The 13,497-nt window shown below is 44.7% G+C and overlaps 1 protein-coding gene across 1 annotated transcript; it reads left to right on the plus strand.

Annotated features, from left to right (window-relative positions):
* Positions 1–1,226: 1,226 nt before the first annotated feature.
* On the plus strand, positions 1,227–9,420 carry LOC104539127 (HHIP-like protein 1; the record flags this gene model as incomplete). The annotated part of the gene is given in 7 exon segments (XM_010182574.1): positions 1,227–1,353; positions 2,074–2,219; positions 4,405–4,486; positions 5,941–6,023; positions 8,824–8,913; positions 8,989–9,115; positions 9,117–9,420. Coding segments are annotated over 7 exon segments (959 nt in total), but the record flags the coding sequence as incomplete, so codon positions are not given.
* Positions 9,421–13,497: the final 4,077 nt, after the last annotated feature.

Below are 13,497 nucleotides of genomic sequence, written 5' to 3' on the forward strand. Positions count from 1 at the left end.
CCTGGTTTGCTCCATCTGATATTCTGATTTTTTTTCCTCTTCTATTGCTACATGTGGTTGCTTATTTTCCTTCCTTTTATTAACTGAGTTCAACTTCCTTTTATTACCTACAAGTACCGTGGTAGCGATGAAGTGTTTTTTAGAAAAATTTGGAGAGCAGGGAGCAGCCTTTTTGCACTCCCTTTGCTGCAGCAGTTGTCAGAGAGCCCATTTAGCACTCTCCTGTGCGACAGCGCCTGCGTGAGCGCTCATGGCAGGCACTTCACTGAGCTCTCCTGGGATTTCTGCTGCCTTCAGAGACCCTTTTGTTAAAACAGTGAAATGTCACGGCCCCTTTAAAATGGTAAGTGCAGCTGAAGTGTAGAAAACAACAGCTTTAGATGAAACGCCCCTGGTACAAGTTCCTCGCTGGCACAACTGCAGGGTTTGCAGCTTGAGGCATCTGCTACATGGGCAGGGAGAAAGAATGTGAGGATGAGGAGGGCTGGGTACCACGAGGAGATACCTGTGATCCCGGAGTTTCAAAAGGGGAGGAGACATCCAACGGACACGCTCAAAACCAGGACACCTCCCTGTGTCTTGTGTTTTAACTTGTATTTTACACTGAATATGCCAGTACTACATCTTGCCTGTGCCACACCATAAATATTTGATGGCCCTTTCAGGTTAAGCTCCCCCATCTCAGAGAGACAGAAGCTATTCGCGCTGACATCTCTTTTCATCAGTGCCTGCAGTCTGGAGTTACCCATCTCTTTTTTTCTCCCTTTCAGCACCAAAGAAAGCTGCATTGGGCAAATATCTCCTGTGAGGGTGCAGTGACTCTAAGAGTAACCTGCAAATTCATAGCAAAACCAGCCAGGCTTTGTAGAAATGGGTGAGAAACGGCAGTAACAGAGCTGGGTTGGAGGAGGAGGAGGACGCAGGTGAGGTTTCTGAGTGATGGGGAGTACTCAGACTTATCAGGTATTCAATATTGCAAGTGAAGCACTGACCAGTCTCGCTGAGCTACCTTGTCCTTGGTTAGCACAGCCAGGTAGGCAGGGCTATCAAACATGCTTCTGAAAACGTGAAAATCAAACTAAATATGATTATTTATAATCTGCACTTCATTTAATTAGAAGATACTCAAGTGGACCTGATTGTATGGTGCTATCTCAGATCTAGATAAGCAGATCTTCTGCGTCATGTGTAAACAAGGCAACTCACAGGTCTTTTCTCCCGTGCAGATGATGTGCTGCCAATTTACGCATATCCACACCAAATGGGGAAATCCGTTACGGGAGGCTACGTGTACCGGGGTTGCGAGTCTCCGAACTTGAATGGCCTGTACATATTTGGTGATTTTATGAGTGGGTAAGTCAATATCTCACATTCTTGCTAAGCCGTACCCCATGCTGTACCTCCAGCGATACTACGCTACCTGCCAGTGCTCATGCGGACTTCAGGACGTGGTTTAGTGGCCATGGTGGGGTTGGGTTGACAGTTGGACTGGATGATCTTAGAGGGCTTTTCCAACCTTAATGACTCTGTGATTCTGTAACAGCTCAGGAAGTGCTGCCACTCACTGACTGCAAGTCCTGCGCAGAGCCTGACTGCTCCTTACAGCAGGCTCCTGTGGCGAGTTTTGTATCGCCTTTATTCCACGGTGCAGGAATGAAATCTTTGCATTCCAGCAGCCCTCGATGTGTCTGATTCACAACGTGCTAGGGGCAACGATAAGATCTTCATTTAAAGTGCTGGAAATGGTGTAAGAAATGCATCTGAATACAGCCCAAAAATACTCCACTCTGATGCAATGTTTGCAGACACTGAAGATATTGAAATAGTCTGATATCCATTAAGCCCTCCCTTATTGGTTTTTCCCTGTGCTTGCACTGCCCTTGAAAGACAAGGTGTTGCAGGGACATATAATATATTTGTCTTAATATTAACAGCCCTTTGTGTTTCAGAAGAGCTGCAGTTCCTATTGCAGCTCATGCGGGTAGGAGGCATTAAACATCGTTTCAGGTGTCCTTATTAATGTTCATAAATCATCTTCTTGGTCACGTTGTGAAGGTGGTTTTTGCCTTGCAGACGCCTGATGTCTCTGAAGGAGAATCGCGCCACCGGAGAGTGGCAGTACAGTGAAATCTGCATGGGGACGGGCCAAACGTGCATGTTCCCTGGGCTTATCAATAACTATTACCAATACATCATCTCCTTTGCTGAAGATGAAGCAGGTAATCTTTTAACTTCATGTTAAGCATTGGCAAAAGGCTGCCATAAATCCGTATTTTATTAGTATCAGCTGGGATTTCGCCTTGCATAGGACTGCAGTCTCAGTGGAGCTTTGCGTAGCTGTGTTTTTAAGACTGGAGACATTTTGCTTTCTAGAAAGGAGCTGCTGTAATTTGAAAAAGAGGAAATTAAAGAGTCCTGGTTGCTACTTTTATTTGTACAAGGGTATGGGTAAGTGCCCGGATCTGCAGCGGGGCAGGCAGAGCGTGCAGCTCCTGGATGGGAACTGGGATAGATTTTCCTGCAGATTATGGCAGGCGGGGATGTTGCACAAATGCAAGTTGTGTTGCGTATCATATAAATGCAGATTTTATTGTGTAAATGCAAATCATCCAAATTAAGTATTAGCTGAAAAGTTTGAGTTTGAAATTTTATCCTTATGGAGTTAAAATACACTTTATTTAATGGTTAATATTCATGGAAGTGCTGTGGAGGGAAGGAAAACTTCATTTAAATCTGCTTTCTGCCAAGTGCAGTACCAGGCTGGTAATTGCAGCCCTTGTTCACACATATGGGGAGCGGCGTCTCCCTCGTCCTGCACCCATGGGCAGAGCCTGTGCAAAATTGGGGGTGAAACGCTGCCACCTGCACTTTTCAAGCGTCCTTTGCGTAAGTATAATAGAGCTGGGTGGAAATTTGGGCTGGAGTCTGCTCTCAGAGGTATTATTCGCCTTGTGTTTGCTTTATTGTAATGGGAAGAAATCCGTTGATAGCAGTTTAGTGGGTTTTCTTTATCTGCAGTGAACAGGCTTCTCTTGCACCTTTTTGGTGTGCTGGAAATCTGTGGGTTTGTACAAGTTTCTCACACAGAAGTGTTTATGCAGTGGGGACACCTGTATTTTTGGCTCATTGCACAGCCATTATCAAGCCAGCAGCCCTATCCTCTGACAGCTGAATGTGTTGGGGACACTGAGGCACACGTGTGACACAGCCCGCGTTCCTCATGGCTGCCACGTCCGTATTTCTGCCCAGTATTTTCCAGGAAAAAGGTGGCATGTGGAGCACGCACCACTGCACTGCAAGAGGCAGTGCCAGGTGTTTCCCATCCTGCTGGGATCAAGGCTGCTTCTGGCCCGTGGTTAATGGAGCTCAGCAGAAAAAATGAAGAAAGCAGCCATGGGTGGCCAGAGGTGGCCAGAGGTGACCGGGGATGGCTGATTTCTGCCCTGGGAGCATCCGGAGAGGCTGGGTTGGAGCAAGGAGGAGGAGGAGAGGCTCAGCTGAAGCTGCCACTGAATGCCCACATCTTCCTTTGCTCACTCTGACCCCTCTGCTCCTTCCTCTCTTAGGATTCCCATAGGACACCCCAAGAAATCTGCCTTCCTTACTAGAAAGGTTTCTGTTGCCTGTTTTTCTTCCTTTTTTCCCTCTTCGAAATACTGAAAATTTATGTTTTCACCCATATCAGCTCTCTGATCCTTTCCATTGCACCGCTCAAGCACTTGAGCTGGCAAAAGAGAAAGGAGAGTGTTGGAGGGACACAGCAGAAAGAGAGAGATGGAAATGCAGTTAAGAGAAAAAACCATCAAATAAATGGTGATGGCCATGGTTTGGACGTGGTCGAGCCCTGTCCATGTGACCTGACAGAGCTGTGATGAACCAAAATGTCTTTCTTAGGAGATACATCTCACTTTGTGAGCATGCTAGGGAAAGGAAAAGCAAAATCTTGTTCTGTAGTTCACCCCAAAGGAGTGCTTCATCCTGAAGAGCAGGAGACTGTGAACAGTCTTAATTTCCTCTCATCTCATTTTGATAAGGGGAATTCAGGGTTTGACTGGTTTGCATTAGTTAAAGGACAAGGATCAGACTGAGATGGCAGCTGAAGTCTGGGCAGCTGCACCTGCAGTGGAAATAAGTGAAATAATAATGGAATAATTGAAATACTAATGGAAATAAGGGACAACAAGTGAAAGCTCCCACCAACTAAGAATATTTTCTGGCACTAGACTATGAGTGCTCCTTACAAACCCAAATACAAACCTACCTTGTTTCTTCCAGTAGCCTGATCTCCATGTACCCTCATGTCCTGATGCTTTCTGACCTGTGAGCAGAGTTGATGTCTTTGTGCAGTTGGGACAGAAGCTCCACTGAATGTTTTCAGGGCTGTGCTTGGGTCTTTTTTTGCAGGGGAACTTTACTTCATGTCTACCGGCGTCCCCAGTGCCACGGCTCCCCATGGAGTGGTGTACAAAGTGGTGGACACCTCAAGGTATGAGATGCTCTGGTTGCAAAGCCTGCGCGTGGTGCGGTGCATCCAGGTGTGGATGTGATCTGCTGCCTGGTGATTCACTGCTTGAATGTCAAAAAGGACATTCATTTTTGTGTTTTAAAGAGGAAAACAGCTCAGACAAGGAAACAAGGCCAGTGCTACACCTTCTGGATCCCCTATGCACGTATCTGAGGCTGGGCAAGGCAGGGAATTTTTGTTATATGGGAAGACTTAGAGCTGTTTTTTCCATCTTCCTGTTTTTGAAGCGTCACTATTATTGGCTAAACACCAAATTACTTTCAGCCAGATGTGTAGACTGAGACTTTTGTAGCTTTTATTGTTTTTTAAAGGGATTAAATTGACAGTTTCAGCTGTCTGAGCATTGTGAACCAAACCACTTCTCTGTTTTACGTTGGAACCAGAGCCCAAAGTTAAACAGCCCCCCCAGAGCTGCCGCCTGTTTTGCTCCAACTCTCCTCCGTCAGGAGCTTTTTCCATTAGCTAACACAGTGGAAGAGTTCCTGTAAACCGTGTATGAGGAGGCTGGTATTACGCAACCTTTGCAAAAATAAAGCAAGCAGAAGTCAAAAGGAAGTCATGAGTTTTTAAGTTTGACAAGAAGTTTCTGTAGCACATAGAGTACAGAAAAATCTCACTGGAAAATTCATAGAAGTGGGGAATATCCCTGTGGTGGGAGTTAAGAGAGGAGCTCTTTGCCTTTCACAGCAATCCAAATGCAAACAATGTTAATTATAAAGGAGTGATACCCTCCCCATGCATTTTTGAACCAGTTTGAAAACCTCTGAAGATGGCTGCGGGTAAACAAGCCAGCCGTCTCGAGGGAAAAAGTGATGATGAGCTGGATGTAACCTCTCAGAAGTGAGATATACCTCCACGGCAAACAAATTTCTGTCAAAATCATGCGTCATACTGAGAGAGCGCCTCTGTAAGAAACACCTAGAGCTCTGGTTTGAAATTAATGCCTTTTTGGTACTACTTTTGTAGCAGTTAGTCTTTTGTTTTGGCTTTACGTATGAATAATAGTGTGTTATTTTGCATCTCTAAAGACAGCCTGAAGACTTGCATACCCATGACCTTTATGTCAGAGTTCAACATACACTGTCTAGTTTTGTGATTCTTATTTTCAGTTTGATTAATCTCTTTCTGTATTGCTGGAACCTCCCAGTGTTTTATTTCCTTACTGGATTCAGCAATGGCAAGTGAAAACAGAGCCAGAGACTCCACTGCCTTGTGAATATTTGGACTTTGATCAACAGAGATCTGTGATTGTTTAATGCTGTTTTCTACTGTAAGAGATTACTTGGGTCATTTAAACAGACGTTTATTCTTTTCCCAATGAGCATTACATTCATTGAAGAATAATGGGAAGCAAAGGCTCACAATGCCAAGGGAAAGGAATTAATTGTGCGCCGTATGTGCCCCTTCTTTCTCAGGAGAGCACCACCAGGAAAATGCCGAGTTGAGCCATCGCCAGTGCAAGTCAAGAGCAAACTCATCCCATTCGTGCCAAAGGAGAGTAAGTGTTGCTGGTGCTGTTCATCTCTGGCAGCAAATACAGACTCCAGGCTCACGCTATCTCTTCCCTCTTCAGAATATCCCTAACATTAATTCTTACCAGCTGTTTGGGATCTGAAGAGTTGGCTCAAATAAGGGATAATGTATTTCCCCTCTCCTAGCCATATGAAATCTCCTCTGTAGTTTCAGTCCTTGTACATTTTCCCTTCTCAGTGCTGCCTGTTTCATTACCACCAACCTGTTTCTCCCAGAACTGTTTCTGTACTGAAACCCTGCGCTCAATGGTGCTTTTCAGGGATAAGTGATTTTTTGAAGTGCCTTCAGGTAGTGAGGAGCACATCAGGAGCTGACAGATCTGATGGCTAAAGAGCTGGGAAATGGCTCATTGAGCAAGATGAGGGCTGAGTCATTGGTAGTTGTCAGTGAGAGGATATGGGATGAGAAAAAGCATCTGCTTGATCTGCCATTCAGGTGAATTTTTGGCTTATCCAAACCCTCCAGGGCTGTTTGATTGCTTCATACTGAATGAAGTATTGTACTGCTAAAGCTGGAGGAGTCAGCGATGTAGCTGCATCTGCAGCAAGCCACGTACTATTGATGTTAAGTGCAAAAGCCTAAATACACCATTAGGATCTCAAAATCAGATTAGGCAGCATCACCTTTCTTCTCCCCTGTGCATTTTGTTTACACATGTAAGTACCTAGGCAGCACTCCAACAACTTTGTCATGAAGTTAATATTACTCTAGGAACTCTAGCGTCAGAATACTCTAATTTTTAATTACGTTAATTGTGTTACACTGCATTTGAGTCAGGGACGGTTCCTACAGCTTTGACTTCAGGGAGGAATGAGGGCACTCAGCACCTTGCAAGATTGAGTCGTTAAGGTGGAACAAGATCCAAGGCTAATTATTAACTGTTGACATGGCTGAGCACTCAGCACCTCTTCAGAATCGTTCTCCTTTGCAAGCTGTGCACGCAGTTTCCAAACATCAGTAACTCAGTTTGTGTTCAGCCAGCTTTGCCTCTCTTTCTGCTTATGCATGATTCTCTCTGCAAGTCCAAAGTTCAGGTTTTTAAACTACATACATAACTAAATCTTCTGGGTTTGTTTACAAGGTAGATTTCACCATAAAATAAAACAAAACCAGTGGGAGAGATTCTACTGGGTTTCTCAAGAACTGAATTATGTGTCGGTGAAAACCAAGCATGAAGATTTTGCTTTAGAAGCATGCAAACAGGACGTGTGGCTGTAAATATTTTGCTGTTTTGGTTAGTGTTTAGTGTGAATGTAACAATCACCAAGGCATGCGGCTTGCGTTAGCTGGATGAGTGCATTTATTGGAACTGAATTTAATAAATAGCTTGACAAAGAGTAACGTATAATAACAACTGGATTCAGTGAGGTGAAAAGCACTCCCAGGTGTCCATTCGCTTTCATGCAGTCCCACAAATCATTATATGAGTCCCAGGATTTTTGGGATCAAGGTCCAACAACTGAGGTGTGCACAGGTAAGGCTTTCACATTTATTCTTGCCTTCAGAACCTCAGCTACCAAAGATGGGAATATTTTCATGCCACAAGTATAGTTCCTTTCCAAAAAGTGTTATTTGGAAAAAAAACTGGACCCCTGCAAGGGTTTGTCTCTTGGGGACAATAGATATGAAGTGCAAATAAGACAGTCATAGTTTTCCCAATCTCCGTACTACAAAGCAAATGATGAATGAGAATGGATGCATCTAGGAAACAATTCAGAAAGTCGCGATGTCTTTGCAAATGGATGTGATGCCGTCCCAGCTCGGTAGATTGTTATTCTGAGTAATTCTGGATTGCTTCCTTCTGACAAGCTAAAACTTATTTTCAAGCTAAAAATAGAGTGCATGTGAATAAGTGAGTCCAGCAACGCCTGGAAACTGTGACAGCAAAGAATTTTCAGCTCTTCAGAGTTCAAGGCTCTTTTATTTTTAATTCGTAAGGAAGAAAAAAATCCAACGCCAAATCCTGTTTTATGTGTTGTCCTGGCAACTCCGTTCCTTTGGCACATTCCAGTTGCCAGAGAGAATTGATTTTGAATGTTACTGATTCCAGCTCCTCTGAATAAAGCATCTGGCCCAGTGGGGAGGCCGCTCTCTCTCTGGTAAGGATCCAATCATTAGTAATGAAGAGAAGAGCAGAAATAGTGCCCCTCTTTAAATTCTTTCAGTGGAGGAGAAGGGTATGGTGGGGAACTCCTCTTCTGAAACTCCTGCGCCCACCCTTTAATGGCCAGACTGGGATTTTGCCAATAAAACTGCTTGGAGTTTCTCTCTTGGGTGAGCCTCGCTTGCTGGCATCGAGCCCCGCAGTCCTCTCTGCTAACTAAAAGCAGCCGACGTTTTTCACTGAGGGAGTATTGGCTCACAGGGAGCGTTGTCGCTTCTCAACAGGATCAAGTAAGCAAGTGCCAAGAAAAAAGTTAAGTAAGTCAAAAATTACAGAATCACAGAGTCATTAAGGTTTGAAAAGCCCTCTAAGATCATCCAGACCAACGTCAACCCAACCCCACCATGGCCACTAAACCATGGCCCCAAGTGCCACATCCACACGGTTTGTGAACCAAAAAGGGGGGGGCCCCCCCCCCCTGCCCGGGCCACCCCCTGCCAGTGCTTGGCCACTCTTTCAGTAAAGAAATTATTCCTAATATCCAACCTAACCCTCTCCTGGCACAACTTGAGGCCATGAAGGTGCTGGTTTTGTATAGTTGTCTTTAAGTAGTGTCTGTGGAGTGACACACTCATGGTTTCCTGGGTTTTTCCCCCAACAGAGCTTATTGTGAAAACAACAACGCCACGTCCCCGGCTGAAGGCCACAACCACGGCCCCACGGAGAGGCAGGCCAGGCCTCCAAACCCCCCGCACACCCTCTGTGGACTGGGTGGACCAAGTCCCGCCGCCACCGGGGAACCGAAGCAGGACGCCCACCACCCCAGCGCCGAGCGGCCGGGCCTCCAGGCCCAGGAAGGGAGGAGAGAGGAAGGGGCAGCGCAAGAAGAAGAAACCCCCCGGCACAGCCCCACCGCTGCGAAATGGCGCCGTGAGGCTGATGGATCGGCGACCGGAGCCGCGGCCGGGTGGAGATTTATATCGACGGCGAATGGGGCACGGTGTGCGACGATGGCTGGAGCTCGCTCGGTGCCGCCGTGGTGTGCCGCCAGCTGGGCTTCCCCCACGTGGTGCGGGCCAGCAAGAAGGCAGAATTTGGGGAAGGGACCTCCCTTCGCATTCTCCTGGATGACGTCCAGTGCTCCGGGCAGGAGCAGACGCTGCTGGAGTGCTCCCACGCCGACGTCGGCACGCACAACTGCTCCCACGAGGAGGACGCCGGCGTGGTGTGCAGCCGGGAGGAGGTGGCAGAGTGGTGACAGAGGAGTTTGGGAAGGCACCTGAGGGACTCCAGAGCATCTAAACCAGCATCGGTGCTGGGAATGGTGTGCTCTGCCTTGAGGATGCTGCGTCTGTGCAAAGGGATTTTGCAGTTTTCATCCCTGTCCTTCTGCCTTGGAGGGGCAGAAAAAGCAAAACAAAGCAGAGTTGAGTATGTCGTGGGCAGGGACCGCGTTTGTACGGTGTTTTTTTATAGGAAGAGAGCCCCAAACATCAGCCATTGCAGATTAGAACAAAGATGCATCCTCTTACTCTTTCACTTTTCAAAGTACAACATTCCCAGCTGTGCTTCACAGTGTTTTGCCAAAAAAAACCAACTCCCAAATGACCATGTTTCTCTTTTATGGAAACATTTGCATTGTTTGCCTTGCTTTGCCACCTGCAGCACCGAGTGGTGGCTTCTAAGTGTGCCCAAATCTGTGCCTTTCTTTGCTGAAGGCAAAAGTCGAATTTCTGGTTAACTTCCCATGCACTAGTTTAAAGGGAAGTTATTCTGCTGTAGTGCTTCGTACTGATACAAGCCTATAGGTTCTCCAGGATAACTGCGTCTAAGCAACAGTCAGGTAAACTAGAAAAAACCATAGCATAATGTCTGTAAAACACTGCAGTTTACACTAAGCTAAGGGAAGAGAACATTTGGCCTCTTTCCTCTGAGGTTTAACCCTGAAGATACTTTGTTCATGTTTCTCCATTTCCCCACATACTTTAAAGCCACGTGTTTTCGCATTCAGTTGTCACCGGTGTGAACGATTAGACAAGAGGCAATGAACTGGGGCAATAATCCTGTAATATAATAACAACAGAGTAGTAAACCCCCTCTTTTTAAAGGATATTAAAAAGACCAGAACTCATTTTGTCTGCAGTGTGTTTTTCACCGGAGTGCTGATTGCAGACACATGTTCTCCCTTGGAGTTTCTCTGTATTTGATGGCATTTTGCCTGGTAATTTTTTTTTTCCCCATGTAATCAGCATAGATTTTTATCTTGCTGCTCACACAGAAACATGAGAAATACAAAACCAAACAATATATAATGATTAGTGCATCCAGAAAGGTTCACAAGTAAATCCTTGTATTTAAAGCTCTTACTGCGGGTATTTATTTTAATTCCCCAATTTCAAGTTGGCAGTGTCCTCTTAAATCTAAAACACTGATGTATAGGGTAAAAGTATTTGTTTAAATCTTTTTTCCTGGACTTTCTGATATACCCATTAAATACTATTTGATGTTAAAGAAGACCTTTACTATACAAAAGCAGATGATCAGAAAAGTAGCAGTTTCCCTAGTCCTTATTAAGTATAAAGAGGAGAACAGATGTATAAAGTGCCTTTTGCAAAATGCTTTCATTAGAAAACCTACAAATGCATCAGGAACCAAAGCAGCATTAGGCGCTCTCCATTGCAGTGAAGGTGCAAATGCATTTGTTTTAAGTGTAGAAATTCCCTTCAGGCACATGAAAACACTCGGGGAACAAGAGAGTCCTTTGTAAGTTCTTCTGTTAAAAGAGTTGGCACCTGTTGAGCTGCTGGGAATGAGAGGGCTGGAAGAAAACAGCAAGTGGAGATACGCTCTTTCTTCTTCCAAATTCCTCTTCCGCTTCTTTTGGCTCCTTAGCCAACTTTCAGCTAGGTCTAGCGGTGAGATTTTAACATGAATTTTCATTGTAGATATGCTTTAAAACTTCTGGTTAGAAAAAAGGCCTGTGTAAAAAAATTAAAGACATTGAGATGTTTCGAGGATGTCTGCCATAGACCAATCAGACAGGAATTTCACCATCATTTTCAAGATATTTAAATACTCTTTTTCTAATTTAACTCTTTCTTACCCTACACCTGCTTTAGCACATTTGAGCACAAGCAGAGGCCACCTACACCTTGCGTATCACTGACAGTGACTGCCAGGCAGGCTCTGGTGACAGCTCAAGGCGTGTGGAAATTCAGTAGGAGCGAGCTGTGCCACGGGTGCCACCAGCTTCCCAGGGGAAATATTTATGAGCAGAGGAGGAGACAAGACTGGAAAATAAGGGGTTTTCTCCCCCCCTACATTCACAGAATCACAGAATCACAGAATGTGAGGAGTTGGAAGGGCCCTGGAAAGCTCCCCCAGTGCAACCCCTGCCAGAGCAGGATCACCAGAGCAGTCACACAGGAACACGGCCAGGGCTTTGGGTGTCTCCACACAAGGAGACTCCACAACCTCTCTGGGCAGCCTGGGCCATGCTCTGCCACCCTCACACTCACAAAGTTTGTCCTCATCTTCAGCTTGAACCTCCTGTGCTCCAGCTTGGGACCATTGCCCCTTGTCCTGGCATTGGCCATCCCAGAGCAGAGCCTGGCTCCTTCCTCCTGACACTGCCCTTTCCAAATTTATAAACATTAATGAGTACATTCAAGTAGGTGCATGCCAGGTCAGTACACATGGATGTGTGTGTGTGTGTGTGTGTGTGTGTGTGTGTGTGTGCCTGCCAGCTTGGTGTGTTGGGGAGATATTTCTGACCATTCTGGTCCCTTCTAAGCTTAAAACATTTCTACTCTAAATCCTGGTATTTGTCAGGCTACTTCCCTGGTATTTAAATAAGGAGCTTGTAGTATTCAAAGCACTGAAGTACATGTGCATTTAAATAACCTGATGTAGCATCTGCTGTTTAATAGGATTCTTACTGATAGCATTTTTCTTAATTTAGAAATGCATTTATATGCCAGGACGTCACACAGATTGAGCTTTAGATAAACTGATACGCCCTGCTACTGCATTTGGACATGCCAGCGTACCACCTGGATGCTGATTCAGGATAAAGGATAAAGGATAAAGGATAAAGCCTGCTTTTCCTCCCCGAAAGATGCCAAGAGACATCCTCAAAAGGTCAGCTTGGCATGCGAGGTGCATTGGCCCCGTTAGATACTTTCAGACATAAGCACACAGTTTTTTTCTATATGAAAAGGGGTGTAAGCATCATTTGATAACTAACAAACAACTGCATCCTAAATTTAAGCTTTAAGACTTCATAGTTTTTCCTCTGTTAAATGAATACGACCTCAAACACACCTGACGTGCATCAATACCTTGCTACCTTGTACATGATTTTGCCAAGGTTTTCATGTGCAGGCTTTACCCTGGGGCACAGGAGCAGCTAAAGAGCTGCCTTGAGCAATGTTTTAATGTAGTCAGAAAAGTCCCTGTGATGGAAACAGCAATCATTCCTTGACAGTGATGTGGCAAATAGGTATAAGGATAGGGATGCTATTTTTAAGGGAAAAAAATATATATTTCTAGTGTCCAGCCAGCTGTAAGCACCTTCTTCTTCTTCTTCTTCTTCTTATTATTATTATTATTAACCAGCTTACCAATTACTTGCCCACTCCATGCTGAAAAATCTTGTTGACCAAGGAGGGTCTTTCTTCTTCCAGTCCTTACAGACCCCAGTATACATGAGCTTTATTGGGGTTTTTTTGTACTCACTTTTGAACAGAAGTTACATTTTTATTTTAATTTTATTAATAACTGGATTTAAAATAGGGTCATGTATTGAATTGTGCTGGTAACACAATTTAAATCCACATTTAAGTTGTAGTAGTATTTAAATTTTGTAGCATTAGTTATAATATTGCAATTTGGTTGATATCAGGAAAAAACCCAAATGTTTACATTAAATTATGCATTTTATTTTCTTCCTTTGAGCTGGAGTGTGAATGAATGTAACCACAAGCACACAGCAGTAAATACCTCCCTGTACCTGCGAATGACCAGTAGCAGAGAAGCCATCACTACTTAGTGGGAGGGAGGAGAAGGTAAATATCTCTGGTATATTTGCTAAAAAATTCTGTATGGTCTTTAAACAAGTTCATCTGCCTCACTGCTTTTCACATTGGCTGTTAGAGTAGAAAACAAGGGCGATCAGATATTATTACCTGGCTGTTACAAGAAGAACACGGTGGGTTTTGGAGGTACATTTCAATGAATATTTTGAAATCTGGTTACATTTGGCTCCCAGTTGTGCTCTGAGCTGGGTAACGGTCTGCTGGCATCGAGATGTTCATATCCTGGGGTCAAATACATG

Source organism: Mesitornis unicolor, unplaced genomic scaffold (genome assembly GCF_000695765.1).
Source record: "Mesitornis unicolor isolate BGI_N332 unplaced genomic scaffold, ASM69576v1 scaffold38874, whole genome shotgun sequence".
NCBI classification, from domain to species: domain Eukaryota; kingdom Metazoa; phylum Chordata; class Aves; order Mesitornithiformes; family Mesitornithidae; genus Mesitornis; species Mesitornis unicolor.